Here is a 19,728-nt window from a genome sequence, read left to right on the forward strand (position 1 = left end):
AGACAGTCAGTGTGGTAACATTTACCTTGCCTGTGGCCTCAGAGCCCAGCTCGGTCAAATGGAGCTGGGTGGCGGTAAGCGCGGCCAGGTGACTGATGACCAGCAGTGCCGTGTCCAGACACTGACCACTCTTCCTGTGGGCCTCGGTCACCATGGACGAGATCTCAGAGTCACAGCCCTGGTCACAGCCCATGGGAATTGGATGTTAAATAACAAAATAATATTTGAATAAAATAAAAAACACTTGCACTTGTCTTTTCCTACTACCACTGACTTTGCTGATAACTACTTTAATAATTTAAATGTGGTTGTCTTAATTAGCCAAAGTAAAATTAATGCACTAACTGCAAGTCGCTCTGGATAAGAGTTTGCTCAATAAAATAAATGTACTCACACTAATTGTGAATGCAAAGTTATATTGTATTTGAATACATACATGAATGAACTAGGGAAAAAAGCTTAAAACTTAATGACTTTCAAATGTTTAAAAAAAAAAAAAAAAAAATGTAAAGTTTAAAGACATACAGTAGTGTGAAAGGAGGGTGAGATGGGTGGAAAAGGTGGTTTAATTTGTTTTATTGCTGCCACTGGTTAGGAATGTTAGATTGTGCAGTACATACAGTGCCTTCAGAAAGTACTCACACCCCTTGATTTTTTCCACATTGTTGTTACAGCCTGAATTTATAATGTATTAAAGATATTTTGTCACTGACCCACCATGTCAAAACGTTTTTAGAACATGTTACAAATGAATTCAAAATGAAAAGCTGATGTGTCTCGAGTCAATAACTATTCAACCTGTGTTATGGCAAGCCTAAATAAGTTCAGGAGTAAAAATGTGCTTAACAAGTCACATAACATTGTAGTTACTCCACAATACTAACCTAATTGAGAGAGAAAAGAAGGAAGTCTGTACAGAATACAAATATTCCAAAACATGCATCCTGTTTGCACAAGGCACTAAAGTAATACTACAAACAAATGTGGCAAATTTGGGGCAAATCCAGTAGAACGCATTACAGAGTACCACTCTCCATATTTTCAAGCATAGTGGTGGCTGCATCGTGTTATGGGTATGCTTGTAATCGTTAAGGACTGGGGAGTTTTTCAGGAAAAAAACAATTATGGAATGGAGCTAAGCACAGGCAAAATCTTAGAGGAAAACATTGTTCAATCTACTTTCCACCAGACACTGGGAGATGAATTAACCTTTCAGCAGGACAATAACTTAAAACACAAGGCCAAATCTACACTGGAGTTGCTTACCAAGAAGACAGTGGCTGTTCCGGAGTGGCCGAGATACAGTTTTGACTTAAGTCTACTTGAAAATCTATAGCAAAACCTGAAAATGGTTGTCTAGCAATGATCAACAACCAAATGTATAGTGCTTGAAGCATTTTGAAAATAATAAATGAGCAAATGTTCCACAATCCAGGTGTGGAAAGCTCTCAGAGATTTACCCAGAAAGACTCACAGCTGTTATTGCTGCCAATGGTGCTTCTACAAAATATTGACTCTGGGCTGTGAATACCTATGTAAATGAGATACGCATTTCATTTAATGTCTAAAAATATATTTTCACTTTGTCATTATAGGGTTGTGTGCACAGTAGATGAGGTGAGAGAAAACATATATTTAATCAATTTTGAATTCAGGCTGCAACAACAAAATGTGTAATGAGTCAAGGGGTATGAATACATTTTGAAGGCTACGTATACCGTCACTAGTGACTAGTGTGGGCTGGGTGGTAACCTTGCGGTTAAGAGGTTGCGCCAGTAACCAAAATGTTTCTGGTTTGAATCCCCTTGCTGACTAGGAGAAATTTGTCAATATGCCCTTGAGGCACTTAACCCTAATTGCTCCAGTAAGTCGTTCTGGATAAGATTGTCTGCTAAATTCCTAAAATGTAGTGAAGGTCTTCACACACCTTGCAGTCTTCACATTTTGCTGCCTTAAAATGTAATCTCAAAAGGGAATATATTTGATTATTTTCCCAACCATCTACACAACCTAGTCCAAATTTTCAAAGTTAAAGACAAGGTGAAGATGTTTTGAAGTGGATTTAACATTGTCATACAGGCCAATAATGTGGAGTGAATGCAATGTTATTGCAGAGACTGGGACTAGAGAGTTTGTCAGGATCTAAATAAATATGAAAGGAACAAAGCTCAGACAAAAAGTAAGAGGAAACCCTGTCTCAGCCTTCTGAATACCTAACCGTGGGACAATTACAATTACACATGTTTTTATGTCAAAGACACACCAGAATGGCTTTCCAATATGTTTTGAGTGTTCCTGAAAGGTCCAGTCTCAATCCTGACTTAAACCTGCTTGAAAATCAGAGACACGGTTTGAATATTGTTGTCCATCAATGACTCCCAACCAAATTTACTGACCTTGAGCAATTTTGACAAAAACAATGGATATTATATGTTGCCCTAAGACTTGTGCAACGCTGGAGAAGGTTGTGTACATTGGTTGCATTCTTTAACACAATTTTAAGGCAGCAAAATGTAAAGACCGTGCAAGGCGTGTGTAGACATTCATTAGGCACTGTATAATATACATTCATTCATGTTGGACTTGAGGCTGAAGGTTGAGAATTCCCCTACGCTCTGATATTTCCATACGAGGAGTCAAAACAGCTCAAAGCTAAAACCCGTCAATCAGCGAGGTGAATTTTGATGAGCCAGTGAGGTGTCAACCCAACTCGATTGAAAAAGATTTTCCTTTTGCAGCGTTTGTGTCTTTTCAGTTGAATTGGGATAAAAACTGATATTTCTAGAATATCTTTACTGTAATTCACTATGCCATTACTTACAATAAACTAGTCAACAATGTATGTGTACTGTACATACAGTGCCTTCAGAAAATATTCAGATCCCTTTTCCACATTCTGTTACAGCTCTATTCTACAATTGATTAAATATAGATTTTTTTCCCTCAATCTACACACAAAACCACATAATGACAAAGCGAAGACAGGTTTTTAGAAATTGTAGCGGAGTGGATCCTATTTTCCATTGGTCATCCTTGAGATGTTTCTATAACTTGATTGGAATCCACCTGTGGGAAATTCAATTGATTGGACATGATCTATACAAAGTCCCACAGTTGATCGTGCATGTCAGAGCAAAAACCAAGCCAAGAGGTCGAAGGAATTGTCTGTAGAGCTCCGATGCAGGATTGTGTCGAGACACAGATCTGGGGAAGGGTACCAAAAAATGTCTGCAGCATGGAAGCTCCCCATGAACATAGTGGCCTTCATCATTCTTAAATGGAAGAAGTTTGGATCCACAAAGACTCTTCCTAGAGCTGCCTGCCCGGCCAAACTGAGAAATCAGGGGAGAAGGACCTTGGTCAGGGAGGTGACCAGGAAACCTGATGGTCACTGACAAAGTTCCAGAGTTCCTCTGTGGAGATGGGAGAACCTTCCAGAAGGACAACAATTTCTACAGAACTCCACCAATCAGACCTTTGTGGTAGAGTGGCCAGACGGAAGCCACTCCTCAAAAAAAAGGCACATGACAGTCCACTTGGAGTTTGCCAAAAGGCATCTAAATCCTCTCAGACCATGAGGAACAAGATTCTCTGGTCTGATGAAACCAAGATCGAACTGTTTGGCCTGAATGCCAATCGTCACATCTGGAGGAAACCTGGCACCATCCCTACGGTGAAGCATGGTGTTGGCAGCATCATGGTATGAGGATGTTTTCAGTAGCAGGGAGACTAGTCAGGATCGAGGGAAAGATGAACAGAGCAAAGTACAAAGAGATCCTTGATGAAAACCTGCTCAGGACCTCAGACTGGACAACGACATTAAGCACACAGCCAAGACAACGCAGGAGTGGCTTTGGCACAAGTCTCAGGAATGTCCTTGAGTGGCCCGGACTTGAACCCGATCGAACATCTCTGGAGAGACCTGAAAATAGCTGTGCAGCGATGCTCCCAATCCAACCTGAGAGAGCTTGAGAGGATCTGCAGAGAAGAATAGGAGAAACTCCCCAAATAAAGGTGCCAAGCGTTATACCAAAGAAGACTCGAGGCTGTAATCGCTGCCAAAGGTGCTTCAACAAAGTACTGAGTAAACGATCTGAATACTTATGTAAATATACAATTTCAGTTTAATATTTTTAATACATTTGAAAAAAATTCTACAAAACCTGTTTTTACTTTTGTCATTATGGGGTAAAATGATTTAACACATTTTAGAATAATGCTGTATAGTAATAAAATGTGGAAAATGTAAAGGGGTCTGAGTACTTTCCGAATGCACTGTAGGTGCGATTGAATGTTTTTGGTGCATAGTTCTATCTGTATGTTGTACATTCACATACAGCGGCTACTGTTTTGAATATACTGTGTTCAATAGTTTCAATGCTCCAATGTGTCCCTTTTGGAATGTAATACTTTAGCCAACCTATATTTATCCAGGTCAATTTCATAAAGATAACATCTCTTTTTCAAGACAGTCCTAGTGCGATACATTGTTAATTCTATTGTCTGATCTTTTTAAGTTAAAAGTGCTGACAGAAATGTCTACCTGGATGAGAAGCTGAAAGTAACCACCCATTCTCTTGACTTGGGTCTTGAGCTCCTCTGCGACGGTGTAGAGGGGTCCGGCTCTGGGTTTGACGCTGGCCACCCACTGCATGGTGATAAACACGGCTCTCTCAATGGCCGAGGTGGCCTTCACCAGCTGTGTCGGAGCCTCAGCCTCTAACACAAACACTGGGACAGAGACAGAATAAAGAATACATTACAATAGGTCAATTTAGTATTTTCAAAATGTCATGTGGTGCCCAACTTAGCAAAACTTTTCGCAACAAAAACAAGAGTTTCTTATTGGACGAATTCAGATGGGTCGTTCCCTGTTTCTTCCCATTTGGTTCCTAGTGAATACGCTGGATATACGTTTAAAAGTTCATTATTTTCAAGTAGAAGGCAAAAGGGTACATTTTTCACAATATCTGTATCAAAATACTACCAAGATAATTGACAATATTCCATGGCAAAAAAGAAAAACAGTCCTTTACTATGAACCTGCTTCATGCACAACATGGTGTGCTATAGCATGGAAAATAAACAAATGTGACTGGGTGACAACATAAGGCTGTTTGTTTCCAATATTAGGATTGTTTTCCTCAGGACATTTAGTCTGATTCATGTTCTTTAGTTTAACCTTGCCATGACTATTCAGATAATGTACACTACCGATCAAAAGTTTTAAAACACCTACTCATTCAAGGGTTTCTTTATTTTTACTATTTTATACATTGTAGAATAATAGTGAAGACAACAAAACTATGAAACACATGGAATCATGTAGTAACCAAAAAAAGTGTTAAAACAAATCCAAATATATTTTATATTTGAGATTCTTGAGGCCAGATTACCTGCTCAATCCCCCGACCTCAACCAAATTGAGATGGTTATTGGATTAGTCAGACCCCAGAGTGAAGGAAATGCAGCCAACAAGTGCTCAGCATATGTGGGAACTCCTTCAAGACTGTTGGAAAAGCATTCCAGGTGAAGCTGCTTGAGAGAATGCCAAGAGTGTGCAAAGCTGTCATCAAGGGAAAGGGTGGCTATTTGAAATCTCAAATATAAAATACTTGTTTAACACTTTTTGGGTTACTACATGATTCCATATGTGTTATTTCATAGTTCTGATGTCTTCACTATTATTCTACAATGTAGAAAATAGTAAAATAAAGAAAAACCCTTGAATGAGTAGGTGTTTAAAACTTTTGACCGGTAGTGGAGGTACAAATCACGAAGGCTGATCTAAATGGATAGCTCACATTACTTAATTCTGTAACCACAATATAATTTACATTGTTTTCTCTTTGCCTGAAGACTCATACTGAATTTAATTCCGCTGCTCTATCTATCGCTATATACCTTCAGTCAGAATGCCATCGTAGAAGTCATTTTTGCTTTCAAAGTGAGGGACGTTGTACAAAACAAGTCAACAGCGAATGATCGCTTCTATCAAAGCCAATTACCATCTCCAAAACGCCACTTGACCAAGTGTTTTCAGGCTCTGGCCCAACCCATCGGTTTGTGGAACCAATCAGAACGGTTTGAATGTGTTCGCATTCGAGAAGTCGTTGTGAGGAGATCATATCCAGACTCATTGTGGGCGTGGTGTTTGGCCATAGCAATGTGGTTGGGTAGCCAGGCAATCCTCTTCTATGGACACAGCAGGAATTTATATCTGATGTTTAGAATGTTCTCATCAACAGCACAGCATCATGTCACTCCTACTCCTTTACTATCAATTAGCCATGTGCGGAATGTCAGTCCCCTATTACCCTATGGCCAATCAGCACAACTGAATAATGCAACTTTATCACACTTGCTAAATAACCTAGAGGCATAGTATCTACGCTGCAATAGTCTATGTGCCGGGGGACTAGGGTCAGTCTGTTATATCTGGTGTCCTAGGTGACTAAGTATGTGTGCTCTCTCCATCCCCCCCTCCCGGAGGACCTGAGCCCTAGGACCATGCCTCAGGACTAACTGGCCTGATGACTCCTGGCTGTCCCCAGTCCACCTGGCCGTGCTGCTGCTCCAGTTTCAACTGTTCTGCCTGCGGCTATGGAAACCTCACCTTTCACCGGACGTGCTACCTTGTCCCGGACCTGCCGTTTCCGACTCCCTCTCTCTCTCGACCTCTGAATGCTTGGCTATGAAAACCCAACTGTCATTTACTCCTGAGGTACTGACCTGTAGCAGCCTCTAAAACCACCGTGATTATTATTTGACCCTGCTGGTCATCTATGAACATTTGAACATCTTGAAGAACGATCTGGGCTTAAATGACCATGTACTCTTATAATCTCCACTCGGCACAGCCAGAAGAGGACTGGTTCCTGCCTTTCTTTTTTTTCTAGCCACCGTGCTTCTACAGCTGCATCGCCTGCCATTTGGGGTTTTAGGCTGAGTTTCTGAAAAAGCACTTTTTTGATGTCTGCCGATGTAAAAAAAGGGCTTTATGAATTCATTTGATTTGAATTTGCATACTGGTGCAATAATCAACGTGCTCTCTTCTCACCAATGGGAATACATATTTTGATGCATTTAAAATTACGGCTTGCTCTTGTTCCCTCACGTCTTACAGCAAAAGTTTCACCGCCGACCCTCCACCTCCAGCAGCTGAAGGTCCGTCATCGGAACCTTTCTCTCCCAGAGGGATGGTTTCAATGCCAGCTGCCCCGCATAGTGCTGCCTGCATACCAGCATCTGGCTCCAATGATCAATGACGAAGTCATTCCCCAAAACTCTTAATAAAATGTTCATACTTGCCTCTGTTGTTCATTCAGTTTAGCCTGCCCTCGACTGAACTAAGTATAGTGACTAGGGTTGGGAAATATTACGCCAGTATCCTCTGTCGACGATGTTTGGCGGCCATTGTCGATGGTGAGGACATTGTGATGTGACAGACGATGGCTTAGCCTATTTGAACTGGACTGGCACCACGTAGTAGCCTACAGAATGGAGTTGGGCAGCAAACGACAGGGCAGCATACAAGTGGCATTCCAAGTAATCACATTTCAATAAATAGCCTGTTATATAAGCCTACAGAACGCAAGAGCAGTGTAGGCTAGAAAGACCAGAGAATTCCACCAATGCAGCGCAAAATGTCCCGTCATAAAATATTGTTTCTCGACTTCTGTAAGATGCATGGGCCTTAAAATAGCCTAAACCTATACATTTTTTTTTTTTTATAACTGACACTCCCTAACTATAGTGTCCAGCGGTAAAAAAACAACAAAAAACAGCTATATTCCCTTGTCTCTCCAATCAATATGAATACGACTTTGGGCTTTCATTGTTTTATGCATGCTTTCTCTCCCGATCAAACAATTAGAATAATTAACAGTTCCATCTCAAAAGTAGATTGAACAGCCCAAAAACATGAGGAAGCCAGGGGACTAATAATGAGTAAGGACAAACAATATCAATGGCCTATAAAACAATCTAATGACAAGTTTAAGATTATTTAAGAAATAAATAATCTGTGCGGGGAGTAAGAATCCCTCCAATAACCTATCCTCCTACCATAAAAGCTTTAAGTCAAAATAAAGTTACGAACAGAAGTCTATTTCCAAATGTCCTATTTTTAATATTATTACCTTTAACTAGGCAAGTCAGTTAAGAACAAATTCCTATTAACAATTAGGGCCTAGGAACAGTGGGTTAACTGCCTTGTTCAGGGGCAGAATGACAGATTTTTAACTTGCCAGCTCGAGAATTCGAGCTAGCAACCTTTCGGTTACTGGCCCAACGCCCTAACCATCAGGCTACCTGCCGCCCCCTAAAAGCCTAAGGTCCAATAGTTTCCACTTCCAAAAAGAACATGAATGAAAGTCGGAGTCAATAAGCCTATGCATACAGTGCATTCGGAAAGTATTCAGATCCCTTCCCTTTTCCCACATTGTTACGTTACAGCGTTATTCTAAAGTGGATAAAAAAAAATGTAAAAAAACTTTTTTTAAAACATCTACACACAATACCACATAATTACAAAAGTGAAAACAGTTTTTTTGGAACGTTTGCAAAAACCAAAGCCATGATGTTGAAGGAATTGTCCGAGACAGGATCGTGTTGAGGCACAGATCTTGAGAAGGGTACCAACAAAATGTCTGCAGCATTTAAGGTCCCCAAGAACACAGTGGCCTCCATCATTCTTAAATGGAAGAAGTTTGGAACCACCAAGACTCTTTCTAGAGCTGTCCTGCCGGCCAAACTGAGATATTTGGGGAGAAGGGCCTTGGTCAGGAAGGGGACCAAGAACCCAATGGTCACTACGACAAAACTCCAGAGTTCCTCTGTGGAGATTGGGGAACCTTCCAGAAGGACAACCATCTCTGCGGAACTCCACCAATGAGGCCTTTATGGTAGAGTGGCCAGACAGAACCGCTCCTCAGTAAAATGCACATGACATGCTTGAAGTTTGCCAAAAAAGCACCTGAAGGACTCAGACCATGAGAAACAAGGTTCTCTTGTCTGGTGAAAACAAGATTGAACTCTAGAGGCCTAAATGCCAAGCATCACGCCTGGAGGAAACCTTCCCTACAGTGAAGCAGAGTGGTGGCAGCATCATGCTGAGGGCATGTTTTTCAGCGGCAGGGACTGGGAGACTAGTCAGGATCGAGGGAAAGATGAACAGAGTAAAGTAAAGAAAGATCCTTGATGAAAATCGCTCTGGAGCAGGTTACGGCCTCAGACTGAGGCAAAGGTTCACCTTCCAACAGAACAAAAACCCTAAAGCACACAGCCAAGACAACACAGAAGTGGCTTCAGGAAAAGTCTGAATGTCCTTGGAGTGGCACAGCCAGAGTCTGGACTTGAACCCAATCGAACATCTCTGGAGAGACCTGAAAATAGCTGTGCAGCGATGAAAGGATCTGCAGAGAACAACGGGAGAAGATCCCCAAATACAGGTGTGCCAAGTTTGTAGCGTCATAACCAAGACAATAATCGCTGCCAAAATGCTACAACAAAGTACCGAGTAAAGGGTCTGAATACTTATGAAAATGTTCATAGCTGATACATATAATTTCGATTAAGATATTAAAGAGCGAGCAAGGACAGACAAAGTCAATTTATCTACTTGTTCAGCACTTTTGAATTCAAAACATGGGCCATTCTTACAGTATTCTCCCTGTACACCAAGTCAGAACCGTAGGATAAATAAAGGGGGTATAAACGCAGACAATGAAAGCTCTTACAATATTCGATATTGACATTTCTATAAAATAGGCTAAATGTGCACCACCAAGTCCAAACAGCAGGCTACATTTTTAGGAGAAAAGGGAGCAAATTATTAGGGTGAGGAACATGGGATACTAACAGCTTAATACACAACATACATTTAGTATTGCTTGGCATATTACATCATTACACAACATACATTTTTGTGCTGTGCTCACTTGAACAGGAAGGTGGCGCGAAAGTCCTTCTTGTGCACAGATTTTGTCATCAAAATGTATAATCAAATTCTGTCATTCTCTGGATTTATGGTGCTTTCAAGACAACTGGGAACTTGGGGAAAAAACAAGGTTGAATCATGACGTCAGTGATCTTCAGGTCGGAGCTCTAAAAAGAGTTCCCGATTTGGAATTCTGAGTTGGATGATCGTTCAAAACTTATTTTCCCAGTCGGAGCTCGTTCCCCCGAGTTCCCAGTTTACTTGAACTCACTGAAGTCTGAGATTTCCCAGTTGTTTCGAACGCGGCAGAAGTCATGCTGTATTGACAGCTTGGCCCATGTTGAATGTTTATCCTTTTAAGCTTGGAAAAGGACACCCTTAAACCCAGACTTGGACCACACACCCTCTCCACTGAATAGCAGGCTGGTGATTGCTTTGCAAAGCTTGCAGTTAGCCACTGATTCCTTCCAAACCACTCATTGTTGAATTTGCGATTTCCAACTTCTGTAATGTTTATGTCCAATGGCCAATGAGCACCAATACATTTTATCTATACTTTCTCTTCATATGACAAGGACTGAAAATGATTTTCCAGTATATGTCAACTTGATTCATGATGATGACTGCTAACTTGTTAGCTAAGATTTTGAAAGTATGATGTTGACACGATCAGTCCAATCAAAGCTTCGGTACATATAACGTGATTTGACGTCATCTATGACCAATGCCCTTGAGCCTTCTTGGATGGGCCCTTCTAATGAAACTATATGGCAGCACCTAAGGGGCTTGAATTTCCCCTTAAACTTTGCAGTGACGTAGTGTCCCCTTGAGTGACAGAACACTGAGCCAATCACAGCGCAACTAAAGAACACCACCAACCACGAATTTTCAGTTGGCTGCCCCACCACCACAGAAAGCACTGAGCTAGGCTGAAACACCTGCATTTTGGAACTGCCTTACTCAATTAATATTTGTTTTACATTGTTAGCAAACTGATATGCCAAAATAAAATGCAACATGCAAAACAGGCACATAAAAAAAGGTGGGTGTGCCGTTTTCCTGTTAGAAGGTAACAGATGATTTTATTACAGTGGTTAAGATGGATTTTCATTGTGTTCCATAGTGTTTATCGCCCCCTAGTGGAGCTTTCTGGTACTTAGAAAGACTGTACGTAAACAGGAAGTAGAGTAGTCGTTCAGCACGCAAAGCTGCTAAAAACAACGCTACGGTGCAGGTCTTTCAGTGCAGTTATTTCTCGTCACGCTTCAGCCTCTGAAAATATTTGTTTGTAAGTTCGATGAAAGCATATTGCTAGTGATGATAATCTTGTTATTGATAGAATTACTTACTTAGTTGTTTGCATTTACTCACACAAATTGCCTCGTCTTTCATGTATGCCGTCAGCTGTATTACTTTGCTCGTGCGTCATGTAAACAAATTGTAAAACATACTGTAATGAAACAGGCAGGGAGCAGGCCTCGAACTCTCGACCTTCTAGGCCGAGGTCCGGCGCGCTATTGACTGAACTTTTGTTACTGTTTCTAGTGTAATATGCTTTGTTATTGTACAGAGGTGGTTGCACATTAGAGTAATTGAAGGAGTTAGCCAATTACCATATGACTAGCAACCAGCTATCTGGTTTGGCATCATGCCAGATACAGTGCCTTGCGAAAGTATTCGGCCCCCTTGAACTTTGCGACCTTTTGCCACATTTCAGGCTTCAAACATAAAGATATAAAACTGTATTTTTTTGTGAAGAATCAACAACAAGTGGGACACAATCATGAAGTGGAACGACATTTATTGGATATTTCAAACTTTTTTAACAAATCAAAAACTGAAAAAGAGCTTTTCAATTTATTCCTTGTGTTATTTATTATTTTTTTTAATGTTGGGAAGGGCCCATAAGTAAGCATTTCACTGTTAGTCTACACCTGTTTAATAAGCATGTGAAATATACAATTTGATTTGTAGAAAATTGTTAGTTTCATGCCTGTGATAGGAGAAAACTGAGGATGGATCAACAACATTGTAGTTAGTCCACAATATTAACCTAAAATTGTGGTGAAAAAGACGGAAGCCTGTACAACAACAAAAAAATATTCCAAAACATGTATCCTGTTTATAATAAGGAACTAAAGTACAGCTGCAAAAAATGTGTTAAAGAAATTAACTTTATGTCCTGAGCTTTCCAAGATTACGCCGGAAGACATGGCAGACGTGTTACGGGCACCTAACTATTTGTGGCATGTGGTTTTTTTTTTCGCAACTTACTTTACACAATGTTTCCGCCACCATATCTTATGGCAAAAAAAAAGAGCTTCTGGATTTCAGGACAGTGATCACTCACCTCGGTTTAGACAAAGATTTTTTCTTCAACAAGCAGGACGCACAGGATGTACTTCAGACACCCGACAAGGCCGAAATCCCTGTCATTGGCAAGAGAAAGAGACGCAGGTATAAAGGACACAGGGCGGGGTGCCACGTAAAGATCCCCAACGGCGAGTAGGAAATCTGCCATTACCATCAATATTACTTGCCAACGTACAATCATTGAACAATTATGATATGAAAGTATGATCACAAATATCCTACCAACGGGACATCAAAAACTGTAATATCTTATGTTTCATCGAATTGTGGCTGAATGACAACATGGAAAACATTAAGCTGGCGGGGTATACGCTGCACTGGCTAGATAAAACAGCACACAGGAGAAGGGGTGCACATAATCTAAGGAAGTCTCTAGATTTTCCAAGAGAGTTTATTAAAAAAAATGAGTGGCTGTTTATTTACCACCACAGAGGGAAGCTGGCACTAAGACCGCACGGAGTCAGCTGTATAAGGAAAAAAGCAAACAGGAAACCGCTCACCCAGAGGCGGTGCTCCTAGTGGCCGGGGACTTAAATGCAGGGAAACTTAAAACAGTTGTCGCCAATTTCTAATAGCATGTTAAATGCGCAAGCAAAAAAAAATTATGGTTCACCTTTACTCCACACAGAGACACGTACAAACCCCTCCCGCGCCCTCCATTTGGCAAATCTGACCATAATTCTATGCACCCGATTCCTGCTTACAAACAAAAATTCATGCAGAAAGCACAAGTGAATAAGGCTATAAAAAAGTGGTCAAATGAAGCAGATATTAAACTACAGGACTGTTTTGATAATACAGACTGGAATATGTTCTGGGATTCTTCCGATGGCATTGAGGAGTACACCACATCAGTCACTGGGTTTATCAATAAGTGCATTGAGGCTGTACGTACATACCCCAACTAGAAGCCATAGATTACAGGCAACATCCGCACTGAGCTAAAGGATAGAGCTGCCGCTTTCAAGGAGCAGGACTCTAACCCGGAAGCTTATAAGAAATCCCCCTATGCCCTCTGACTAATCATCAAACAGGCTAAGCGCCAATACAGGACTACGGTTGAATCGGCTCCGAAGCTCGTCGGTTGAGGCAGGGCTTGCAAACTATTAAAGACTACAAAGGGATGCATGCTTCTATGCTCGCTTCGAGGCAAGCAACACTGATGCATGCATGACAAAATCAGCTGTTCAGGACGACTGTGTGATAACACTCTCCGTAGCCAACGTGAGTAAGACCTTTAAATGGGGCAACATTCACAAGACCGCTGTCCTAGACAGATTACCAAGACGTGTGCTCCGGACATGTGCTGACCAACTGGCAGGTGTCTTCACTGACATTTTCAACATGTCCCTGATTGAGTCTGTAATACCAACATGTTTCAAGCAGACCACCATAGTCCCTGTGTCCCTGTAACCTCCCTAAATGACTGCACTCACGTCCATAGCCATGAAGTGCTTTGAAAGGCTGGTAATGGCTCACATTAAATCAAATCAAAAATCAAATTTTATTTGTCACATACACATGGTTCGCAGATGTTAATGCGAGTGTAGCGAAATGCTTGTGCTTCTAGTTCCGACAATGCAGTAGTAACCAAAAAGTAATCTAACTAACAATTCCAAAACTACTGTCTTGTACACAGTGTAAGGGGATAAAGAATATGTACATAAGGATATATGAATGAGTGATGGTACAGAGCAGCATAGGCAAGATACAGTAGATGGTATCGAGTACAGTATATACATATGAGATGAGTATGTAAACAAAGTGGCATAGTTTAAAGTGGCTAGTGATACATGTATTACATAAGGATACAGTCGATGATAGAGTACAGTATATACGTATGCCTATGAGATGAATAATGTAGGGTAAGTAACATTATATAAGGTAGCATTGTTTAAAGTGGCTAGTGATATATTTACATCATTTCCCATCAATTCCCATTATTAAAGTGGCTGGAGTTGAGTCAGTGTCAGTGTGTTGGCAGCAGCCACTCAATGTTAGTGGTGGCTGTTTAACAGTCTGATGGCCTTGAGATAGAAGCTGTTTTTCAGTCTCTCGGTCCCAGCTTTGATGCACCTGTACTGACCTCGCCTTCTGGATGATAGCGGGGTGAACAGGCAGTGGCTCGGGTGGTTGATGTCCTTGATGATCTTTATGGCCTTCCTGTGACATCGGGTGGTGTAGGTGTCCTGGAGGGCAGGTAGTTTGCCCCCGGTGATGCGTTGTGCAGACCTCACCACCCTCTGGAGAGCCTTACGGTTGAGGGCGGAGCAGTTGCCGTACCAGGCGGTGATACAGCCCGCCAGGATGCTCTCGATTGTGCATCTGTAGAAGTTTGTGAGTGCTTTTGGTGACAAGCCAAATTTCTTCAGCCTCCTGAGGTTGAAGAGGCGCTGCTGCGCCTTCTTCACAATGCTGTCTGTGTGAGTGGACCAATTCAGTTTGTCTGTGATGTGTATGCCGAGGAACTTAAAACTTGCTACCCTCTCCACTACTGTTCCATCGATGTGGATAGGGGGGTGTTCCCTGTTTTATCCTAGACACACTCCAAGTTGCATACTGCACCAGCAGATCCACAGATGATGCAATCTCTATTGCACTCCACACTGCCCTTTCCCACCTGGACAAAAGGAACACCTACGTGAGAATACTATTAATTGACTATAGCTCAGCATTCAATACCATAGTACCCTCAAAACTCATCATTAAGCTAAGGATCCTGGGACTAAAACACCTCAAAATGCAACTGGATCCTGGCATTCCTGACGGGCTGCCCCCAGGTGGTGAGAGTAAGTAGCAACACATCTGCCACGCTGATCCTCAACACTGGAGCCTCATGGGCCTCATCAGTCCCCTCCTGTACTCCCTGTTCACCCACGACTGCATGGCCAGGCACGACTCCAACACCATCATTAAGTTTGCAGACGACAACAGTGATCACGGACAACAACGAGACAGCCTATAGGGAGGAGTTCAGAGAGCTGGCCGGGTGGTGGAGAATAACAGCCTATCCCTCAACGTAATCAAGACAAAGGAGATGATTGTGGACTACAGGAAAAGGAGGACCGAGCACGCCCCCATTTTCATCGACGGGGCTGTAGTGGAGCAGGTTGAGAGCTTCAAGTTCCTTGGTGTCCACATCAACAAACTAGAACGGTCCAAACACATCAAGACAGTCGTGAAGAGGGCACCACAAAACCTATTCCCCCTCAGGAGACTGAAAAGATTTGGAATGGGTGCTCAGATCCTCAGAAGGTTCTACAGCTGCAACATCGAGAGCATCCTGACTGGTTGCGTCACTGCCTGGTACGGCAACTGCTCGGCCTCCGACCGTGTCAGAAGAAGGCCCTAAAAATTGTCAAAGACCTCAGCCACCCCAGTCATAGACTGTCCTCTCTGCTACCGCATGGCAGGCGGTACCGGAGCGCCAAGTCTAGGACCAAAAGGCTTCAACAGATTTTACCCCCAAGCAATAAGACTCCTGAACATCAAATGGCTACCAGGACGGTAGCCTTATTTTACCAGGAAAGTTGTCTGAGAAGGGGGGATGGAGGGGGGAGGAATGAATGAGCTAATTGTAAGCTGGGGATGATTAGGTGGCCATGATGGTATGATGTCCAGGACACCGGGGTTAACATCCCTACTCTTACGATAAGTGCCATGGGATCTTTAGTGACCACAGAGTCAGGACACCCGTTTAATGTCCCACCCAAAAGACGTCACCCTACACAGGGCAATGTCCACAATCACTGCCCTGAGGCATTGGGATATTTGTTTTTAGACCAGAGGAAAGGGTGCCTCCTACTGGCCCTCCAACACCACATCCAGCAGCATCTGGTCTCCCATCCAGGGACTGACCAGGACCAACCCTGCTTAGCTTCAGAAGCAAGCCAGCAGTTGGATGCAGGGTGGTATGCTGCTTGAATAATTATTTATTTAAGACTGCAAATATTGTACAATCCAGGAGTGCAAAGCTTTTAGAGACTTACCCAGAAAGACTCACAGCTGTAATTGCTACCAAAGATGATTCTAACATGTATTGACTCAGGGGTGTGAATACTTATCTAATGAAGATATTTGTGAAAAATAAAACTGTTATAATTTCTCTTCCACTTTGACTGAGTATTTTGTGTAGATCGTTGACAAAAAAAAAATATTCATTTTAATCCCACTTTGTAACAACAAAATGTTTTAAAAAATCAAAGAGGTGTGAATACTTTCTGAAGGCACTGTGGGCTTAAACCTGTTATTTCAGGAGTGCCAAGCACTGACAAAGACTTTACTATAGGTGTATAAGACCAGGGTCACATTCATGATTAATGGGAGAGAAACTTACATTACTCTCAACTAGAGGGCGACCGATTAAGATTTTTCAACGCCGATACCGATTATTGGAGGACCAAAAAAGCCGAAGCCAATTTTTATTTTTTTATTTGTGATAATGACAATTACAACAATACTGAATTAACACTTATTTTAACTTAATATGATACATCAATAAAATCAACTTAGTCTCAAGTAAATAATGAAACATGTTCAATTTGGTTTAAATAATGCAAAAACAAAGTGTTGGAGAAGAAAGTAAAAGTGCAATATGTGCCATGTAAGAAAGCTAACGTTTCAGTTCCTTGCTCAGAATATGAGAACATGTGAAAACTGGTGGTTCCTTTTAACATGAGTCTTCAATATTCCCAGGTAAGAAGTTTGAGATTGTAGTTATTATAGGAATTATAGGACTATTTCCCTCTATACCATTTGTATTTCATTAACCTTTGACTATTAGATGTTCTTATAGGCACTTTAGTATTGCCAGTGTAACAGTATAGCTTCCGTCCCTCTCCTTGCTCCTCCCTGGACTCGAACCAGCAACACAACAGCCACCATCGAAGCAGCGTTACCCATGCAGAGCAAGGGGAACAACTACTAGAAGGCTCAGAGCGAGTGACGTTTGAAACGCTATTAGATCGCGCTAACTAGCTAGCCATTTCACTTCGATTACACCAGCCTCATCTCGGGAGTTGATAGGCTTGAAGTTATAAACAGCGCAATGCTTGACGCACAACAAAGAGCTGCTGGCAAAACGCACAAAAGTGCTGTTTGAATGAACGTTTATGCGCCTGCTTCTGCCTACCACCGCACAGTCAGATACTTAGATACTTGAATGCTCAGTCAGATTATATGCAATGCAGGACATGCTAGATTATATCTAGTAATATCATCAACCATGTGTAGTTAACTAGTGATTATGATTGATTGTTTTTTATAAGATAAGTTTAATGCTAGCTAGCAATTTACCTTGGCTTACTGCATTTGTGTAACAGGCAGTTAGGTCTCCTTGTGGAGTGCAACGAGAGAGAGGCAGGTCGTTATTGTGTTGGACTAGTTAACTGTAATGTTGCAAGATTGGATCCCCCGAGCTGACAAGGTGAAAATCTGTCGTTCCGCCCCTGAACGAGGCAGTTAACCCACCGTTCCTAGGCCGTCATTGAAAATAAGAATGTTCTTAACTGACTTGCCTAGTTAAATAAAGGTATTAAAAATATATATATATAAATAAATAAAAATCGGCGCACAAAAAGACAGATTTCCGATTGTTATGAAAACTTGAAATCGGCCCTAATTAATCTGCCATTACGATTAATCGGTCGACCTCTATTCTCAACATTGACAGTGAGATATACTTTAACCAACAACCCTGGGGACGGTTGCACCAGTTGGGCGTAAAAAAGTTGGTCTTACATGCTTGGTCGGGCGTTGAGCTTCCGACTTTGGGATCAGAATTTACATCTATTGCACCAACCAACCAAAAATATGACTAGTCATAGCTGATTCCGGCGTAAGCAATGCACGTTCATGAGATTTGATGCTTCATAATGAGGGTTGCTAGGCAGCGGCCATTACTAGGCTGTTACCATCCTTTACCATATAAACTTCGCAAGGAATGTTCCATCACTTTGCAAAGCCCAACGCTACGCATGTACGTTTTCTTAACCACATCTGGATTAATCAATCAATAATTACTGTGGAAATGAATGCCAAAAATATTGCAATAAAGTACGCAAATGCAATTAAAGCAATTTATCATATCGTTGCTTAATGAAACTCTTAGTCATCCAAACATTTTAAATACTTTCAAGTCTAACTTTGTCACGAGCCGAATACAACAAGTGTACACAACCTTACCGTGAAATGCTTACTTACAAGCCCATAACCAACAGTGCTGTTCAAGAAAGACTTATGAAAATATTTACCAAATAAACTAAAGTAAAAAAGAATAAAAAAGTAACAATAAACTATCAAGGCTATATCCAGGGAGTGCCGGTAGAGTCAATGTGTGGTGGTACAGGCTAGTCGAGCTAGGGGTGAAGTAACTATGCATAGATAATAAACAGCGAGTAGCAGCAGTGTACAAAACAAATGGGGGAGGTCAACGTAAATAGTCCGGTGGCCATTTGATTAATTGTTCAGCAGTCTTATGGCTTGGGGGTAGAAGCTGTTAAGGAGCCTAGACTTGGCACTCCAGTACCGCTTGCCATGCGGTAGCAGAGAAAGCAGTCTATGACTTGGGTGACTGGAGTCGCTGACCATTTTTTGGGCTTTCCTTTGACACTGCCTAGTATATAGGTCCTGGATGGAAGGAAGCTTGGCCCCAGTGATGTACTGGGCCGTACGCACTACCCTCTGTAGCGCCTTATGGTCAGACGCCGAGCAGTTGCCATACCAGGCAGTGATGCAACCAGTCAGGATGCTCTCGATGGTGCAGCTGTAGAACTTGAGGGGGAGTGTTGTCGTGCCCTCTTAACGACTGTCTTGATGTGTTTGGACCATAATAGTTTGTTGGTGATGTGGACATCAAGAAACTTGAAACCCTCGACCCGCTCCACTACAGCCCTGTTGATGTTAATGGGGGCCTGTTCGCCCCGCCTTTTTCTGTAGTCCACGATCAGCTCCTTTGTCTTGCTCACACTAGGGGGAGAGGTTATTGTCCTTGGCACCATACTGCCAGACCTCTGACCTCCCTATAGGCTGTCTCATCGTTGTCGGTGATCAGTACACACCTCTGAGGGGGCCCCAGTGTTGAGGATCAGCGTGGCAGACGTCTTGTTGCCTACCCTTATCACCATGGGGCAGCCCGTCAGGAAGTCCAGGATCCAGTTACAAAGTGAGGTTTTTAGACCCAGGGTCCTTAGCTTAGTAATGAGCTTCGTGGGCACTATGGTTTTGAACGCTGAGCTGTAGTCGATGAGCAGCATTGTCACATAGGTGTTCCCTTTGTCCAGGTGGGAAAGGGCAGTGTGGAGTGCGATTAAGATTGCATCATCTGTGGATCTGTTGGGGTGATATACAAATTGGAGTGGGTCTAAGGCAGGGTTTGAAAATGTCAGTGAAGACACTTGCCAGTTGGTCCATGTATG

General features: G+C 42.0%; 1 protein-coding gene across 2 annotated transcripts in view; it reads right to left on the bottom strand.

The window, feature by feature from the left end:
• kif14 (kinesin family member 14) overlaps positions 1–19,728 on the bottom strand; it is a 51,397-nt gene that overhangs the window by 11,330 nt on the left and 20,339 nt on the right. For both annotated transcript variants that reach the window (XM_021603253.2, XM_021603252.2), the window contains exons 24-25: positions 4,544–4,731; positions 26–178 (exon numbers count right to left, since the gene is read on the bottom strand). In XM_021603253.2, the coding sequence (XP_021458928.2) occupies positions 26–178; positions 4,544–4,731 (341 nt within the window). The remainder of the gene's footprint in view (positions 1–25; positions 179–4,543; positions 4,732–19,728) is intronic.

The sequence above is a fragment of the Oncorhynchus mykiss genome, chromosome 5, assembly GCF_013265735.2.
Source record: "Oncorhynchus mykiss isolate Arlee chromosome 5, USDA_OmykA_1.1, whole genome shotgun sequence".
Taxonomy (NCBI): domain Eukaryota; kingdom Metazoa; phylum Chordata; class Actinopteri; order Salmoniformes; family Salmonidae; genus Oncorhynchus; species Oncorhynchus mykiss.